General features: G+C 39.0%; 1 protein-coding gene across 2 annotated transcripts; it reads left to right on the top strand.

Annotated features, from left to right (window-relative positions):
- The first annotated feature begins 554 nt into the window (after positions 1-554).
- Positions 555-5,655, top strand: LOC119291657 (pseudouridine-5'-phosphate glycosidase-like). 2 transcript variants are annotated; one of them, XM_037570459.1, is made up of 12 exons: positions 557-760; positions 872-982; positions 1,070-1,152; positions 1,382-1,441; positions 1,568-1,628; positions 2,415-2,521; positions 3,366-3,443; positions 3,736-3,781; positions 4,190-4,310; positions 4,437-4,522; positions 4,802-4,885; positions 5,418-5,655. In XM_037570459.1, the coding sequence occupies exons 1-12, from the start codon at positions 637-639 to the stop codon at positions 5,438-5,440; spliced, it is 984 nt and encodes a 327-aa protein (XP_037426356.1). In that variant the 5' UTR covers positions 557-636; the 3' UTR covers positions 5,441-5,655. The 2 variants fall into 2 exon arrangements, with proteins under 2 accessions (XP_037426355.1, XP_037426356.1); XM_037570458.1 differs by having other exon boundaries at positions 555-760; positions 4,190-4,522.
- Positions 5,656-6,192: the final 537 nt, after the last annotated feature.

A 6,192-nucleotide genomic window follows, 5' to 3' on the forward strand; every position in this document is an offset into this window, starting at 1 on the left:
TTTTAAGGGAGTGCCTAATAAAGAATTCTCTCCATTTTATAAGGTGCTTTTAGAATAATGTTAGCGAGTGATTAGCTAAATTCACTAGAATTTAGGGTAGAACCATAACTTGGATTGGTTCTGGTCCACGAGTGCCTTGGAGCATGCTCATGCTGATTGTAAAGACATAATATTGAGTAATATAATTTTTCACCCGCAAAAAGAAAAGAATAACCCTATTTTGCATCATCTCAATCACTTTCAGACGGTCCACTTGGACAATCAACTTATTGCAGCTAATATTATTTTTTTTACATGGTAATACGTGTCTCGTTTATAACATAGGGATCGTAGTACAAATCACTTACGTACCGACTTGATAAAACTAAAAAGAGAGCAAAATTGCTAGTCTTTGCACACGAAACACTAAATTTTTTTGGAACAGATGAAGTAATATCCAACGAAATCGCCAGCTTTAAATATTTTACTGTACTATAAATAAAAACTACCAGCTTTTTAGATACATAATAATAAAAGATTCACCAATTTAATAATAAATCATCACATTCCTGGATCTAAAAGTGGAAGAACGACAGCTGAGTGCGGAAGCTGAAGCTGCCGTCAAACCAGTCGAGGAGGACTCAACGATCGCCGGGGATGTCGAGGGCGCCGCCGCAGGAAGACCCGTCGCCGACAGGAGTCGCGGTGTCTCCGGAGGTCGAGGCCGCGCTCGCGAGCGGCGGGGCGGTCGTCGCCCTCGAGTCCACCATCATCTGCCACGGTAACAGGCTTCGACCCCACTTTTCCCCTTCGGAGCAGAGCAGAGGACCCTCCCCGGCGATGTGCCCTAGCTTAGCCCACGCTGGATTCTTGATTGGTGATTCCTCTGCAGGTATGCCTTATCCGAAGAATCTCCAGACGGCAATGGAGGTGGAGGCCATCGTCAGGGAGAACGGCGCTGTTCCTGCCACTATAGCCATTCTGGATGGTGTGCCACATGTTGGTAAGTCGTACAGGGCACCATCAGGTTGTTCACTTGATCTGAAAATGTTATCTTCTACTGGTACTAATATTCTTCACACGATTATAGGGCTTAACAGTGAACAGCTGAAGAACTTGGCTATAAGCGGAAGTCAGTTTCAGAAGACAGCTAGAAGAGATATCGCACAAGTTGTGAGTACCTTGCTCAACACATTTTCGTCCTTCTTAAGTCAAACTGTGCACTCTTTTGAAATCATTAAGCACTGCGCTGAAATCGGCATGCCATCATTCATGAAAGAATTAAGAATGTGTATTGTTTCTCAAATCTGGGATTTACCTCATGCCTAGGTACATAGCCCCTCTGATTAACATTTATGCTTGTCATGTTGTTTTCGTTTTTGATTGTTTTACTAATTTTCAGGTTGCTTCGGGTGGCAATGGTGCTACGACAGTCTCTGCCACCATGTTTTTTGCTCATAAGGTTCTTTCAAGAAACATTGCATCTTACTCGTCTTATTTATCTTGGTTTTATTTGATATCCATGTGTAGCTAGCACCAAATGTTTCTTTATAGTAGTATAAAACAATTAAGTTATTCTGAAATTCAGGTTGGTATACCAATTTTTGTGACTGGGGGAATTGGAGGCGTACACAGATACGGTGAAAAAAGTAAGTAGCTTCCAGATGTGTAAGGAGTCCTTGTTTAGGTTCACTGTGTATTAAAAATGTTCCAATTGATTTGTCCGAATTATGAAAGGGCAGTGGTTGTAGCACTGATCATGGACTATTATCATGAGATAAATGAGGTTGGAACAGCTAATTTAGGCATGTTGCTCAGTATTTCTTACAGAGTAAGCAAGCAAATGAACTTAGTTGTTCGAGGATAGCATATAAAACTTTACATTTTAAGTTTATGATGTTTTCTTAAGAAAAGTTAATTTATCATAGCATTGATATTGTATTTCGCCTCTGTTTGAGTTTCTCTATCAAAGAGTATGATTTGCTAGACTATATCTGTTAACACCTAGCAGGAAACGTATATAGATATTTCTCTTGAGTTCTTATGATTGTAGTTTTTTCAGTCTTATGTCTTTTGCAGCTTTCTGCTATTCTGTATTTAATTTAGGATGCTGGTGTTACTCTATGATGTATAGTTATACATTACTGGACTTAAACGTCGAGACTGGGAGTACACACTACATTAACTTGATTAACATAGGGAGACTAGACTATACGTGTTAACATTTAGCAGGAAATATTGAGTTGCAGCTTTTCTGATATTCTCTAGTTAATTTAGGATGGTGGCGTTACTCTATCTATGATGTATAGTTACAGATTAGTGGACTTAAACCTTGAGACGGGTAGTACACACGACATTGTTAACTTGATTAACATATCTTGCTTAAATATCATTCTTTGTAATGCTTGATGGATACAGTTACCATTTCGATGCAGCCATGGACATCTCATCTGACTTAACTGAACTTGGAAAGACTCCTGTGGCTGTTATTTCAGCCGGTGTGAAGTCCATTTTGGATATCGCACGGACACTAGAGTACTTGGTATTATCCTTCGCTTATTCTTCCTTTTTTAATAAATTTTACTGTCGGAGCCTCCACTAAAAATATAGCTCTTTCGATATGTGACGAACAAAATTTCATGTAGATTTTCCTGCTAGGCATTGGATGCTTCACAGGCTGTACCTATATTCTTCTGGCTTGATATTTAAGTACTGATGGAGTAGCTTCCAGTAAAATTCTATAGCAGTGTTGGTTAGAATGCCTGAACAAAGAAAGATCGTAGCAATACAAATGCACTCCAAATATCAAGCTACATATAAACAGGACAAGGATTGTCATTTAACAAAAAATAGTTGCTACATAATTGTTACGTTGGTTTTATTCACCCCTAATAATGATGCCTTAACATAGGAACAAACAGCTGCACTTCTCTTGAAAATATTATAAAAATCTGGATTTGAAACAATAAGATAAGGACTGGAAATGAGGTGGCGCAAAAAGTAGACAAGTTCCGATGCAATTTGGTAATCGACAACTTTCACTCAGGAAATGTTGACTTGGAAGGGCCTCTTTTCTGCCCACTGCAAATTCATGTTCAAGTTGAAATAAGGCCGAAGGGCTCCATAAACAAGAGGACAAGGATCGAAAAACTTGTCTTGTTCATTCTATGGTACATAATTTTAGACCAGACTCTTCAAAGAATTCATAACGAAATGCTCTTGGTGGTAAAGGAGTTATAGCCTCTTCAAAGAGTCTAACTTTTTAGATTATAACACTGGATGTTCCTTGGAGCTCTATAATCTGCTCTGTTCCTGGCAAGACATCGAGGTAGGTGCAACTTCGTTTTGGTACCTAATCAATTCTTTTTAAATGATGGTGTTGACAGGAAACTCAAGGGGTAACTGTTGCTGCTTACAGGACCAACGAATTTCCAGCTTTCTTCACAGAAACCAGTGGATGTAAGGTAGAACAATTTTACTTCTGTCAAACAATAAAGTTAGTGTTTTTCTTTGCCCAATACATTAGCGTCCAGGGATTTGTTGAGAGTTCAAAATGCACTACAGTTTTGAAAATGAATGTTTTCAGGTTAGATTATGTAGTACAAGGCATGGGTTGGGAAACAGTTTAGTTGGAGAGAAATTAAAAGTAGACATATTGCAGCTTCGGTCACAAATTTAAACGAGAAAGTATCTGTTCTATATAAAATTTAAATTGGTCGATGCCTTGACTAAGTGACTCCTGTTTGCTTAATGTAGGTGCCATGCCGCGTTGATTCTCCAGAAGAGTGTGCGAAAATAATATGTAAGTATTAACGTTAGACATGTGAATCTTCTGCATTTTTTATTGAATTTAATTTGTGAGACTTTATTTGTGTGGCACTAAATGTTGGTACATAACCAGAACCACCAGAAGTCACCTGTTCATCTGTTAACTTTTTGATTGGAGGATTCTATAGCCCGATATGAACTTAGAATCAGTTATTCATAACTAGTATCCTACTTGAGATCTACACTTAATGTGATCAATATATGATGCTCCATCCAGAAAACCCCCAAAGAAGATGGGATAAATTTGACACCCTTTCCCGTCATCCATGCCTGCTGCCCACCTCAGTATGGAAGTAGTGATCTCCAAGGGTCACAACCTTTTTTTTTGGAATATTTTGCAGCCTTAATTGAGAATTGCTTACTCAAGTCTATTGTGATGCAGATGCAAACCAGAATATGCATCTAGGATCTGGAATTCTTATTGCAGTGCCAGTTCCCAAGCAACATGCAGCTTCAGGAAAGGTTATAGAGTCTGCAATACAGCAATCCCTCAAGGAAGCAGAGTACAGTCCCAATTCATTGCTCTCTTTTCTCTTTCTGTATGTGTGCGCGTGCACGTGCAGTTGGGTTAACATGTATGTTTATGAACAATATAATGTCAATCTAATTATTTGCACTTTGTTTCTCAGTGATAAAAAGATAATAGGAAACGCGATCACCCCCTTCATCCTTGACAGAGTGAAAGTACTAACTGGAGGATCTTCATTGGAAGCCAGTATCCTATAATTTTATTTTGACCTGTGGTATATTTTAGGGATATTGCATGATTTATCCATTTGTATTTGCAATTTTGAATTTTGGTAGTTACTGTGCCTATTTCTTAAATGCGCAGTTTGTCTTTTCTACCATTCTCAAATTCTAACAGTTAAATATTGAATTGGACCTTGTGAGAAAAAGGACGAAGGCACAGGTGGGCATACAATTCTCGCCCCTTTTTTTTCGCTTCCTCTTGTGGTTTCCTACATTTGCAGAAACTTCTCCTTAGCGTATTCAGATATTGCACTTGTGAAGAACAATGCTCTCACTGGTGCTAAAATTGCTGTAGCCCTTTCTGATCTTCGCAAGAGAGTAACAAACAGTAAGTTGATATTGACTTCACTAAAAAAATTTACAGGTGGTTCTTTGAGTTACCATCTTTAGAAGCAAAACATCCTGCTCATACCATGCATTATGCAGGGTTTGGAAAAGTGCCAGCAAGCGGCCTGGTTCCCATTTTCCAAGCCCCAGTCTGCTCATCCCAAACCTTCCATGTTGACCCCCTTATTCCACTGGATATGTATATTCTCATTTATATTATACCTTATGTCCCAAAACAACTTGAATCTCGATACGGAAGTACAGTTTCAAAATGCAACAAGCCAGAAACTAGGCAAAGAACTGGAGTTGTTGAAGCTAAATCTTGGGCAGTACTGGTCTAGACGAGCCCAAACCCTGATATGTTTTAACCATATAAAGCATGGAAAAATTGCTGCTGCTGTTGACTTGCCTGATCTATTCTACTAGGTTATTGAGAAGCCACGCTAGAGCTAGATATGGTTTTATGATGTCAAAATCTGACTTTTCTTTTGAGTGAATAATAAAATCTGACTGTTTTGGACCTGCTGTGACAGGGCCTGTGAGGTCTGCCCTATAAAGCTCCTGCCGAAGGAGCATGTGAAGTTGATGATGCCAACAGCTGACCCGAACTGGAGTGTTTGCCAAAGATAGCAATTCCGTGCACATCATGAATCATCTGGCTTGCGCATTCCGTTCTTGCTATTTTGTATCTTGTTGGAAGGCTGTGTTACCAGTAACATCTGAATAAATATGTTTCAGCGGACGTCTCGTTCTGGCACTATGAAATTATTACCGCCTTTGTTGCAGGCAGATCCTATTCGGCGCGTAGGCCGCCTGCTAGCGACCTAGCGCGCACACCTCCAGCTCGCAGATCCAGTGTTTGGGCCGACCCATTTAGGGTTTATTCTCCACCGGTTTTGGGAAAGTCCTAGAAACTTCCTTGAACCAGTTTTTTCTTTTTTTCCTTTCTTTTTTCTTCCAGTTTTTTCTTTCTATTTCTTTTATTTTAGGTTTCTTTTTCCTTTTCAATTTTTGCAAACATTTTTTAAATATTGAACCTTTTTGAAGTTGCATTTTTTTTCAAATCATGAACATTAATTTATGAACATTTTTACAAATTTGTGAACAATTTTGGAATTCATGAACATTTTCTGAAATTCACGAACACCTTTTTGCTTTCATGAACATTTATCGAATTCATTAACATTTTTTGAACCGATAAAGTTTTGGAAAACACTTGCTTTTGACCGACTGGTTTTCAGGAGAAATTCAGCCACGTCCCGCACGTGCCACGCGTTCCCATGGTGTGGGAGTAAATGATCATGGGTA

This window comes from Triticum dicoccoides, chromosome 4B (genome assembly GCF_002162155.2).
Source record: "Triticum dicoccoides isolate Atlit2015 ecotype Zavitan chromosome 4B, WEW_v2.0, whole genome shotgun sequence".
NCBI lineage: Eukaryota > Viridiplantae > Streptophyta > Magnoliopsida > Poales > Poaceae > Triticum > Triticum dicoccoides.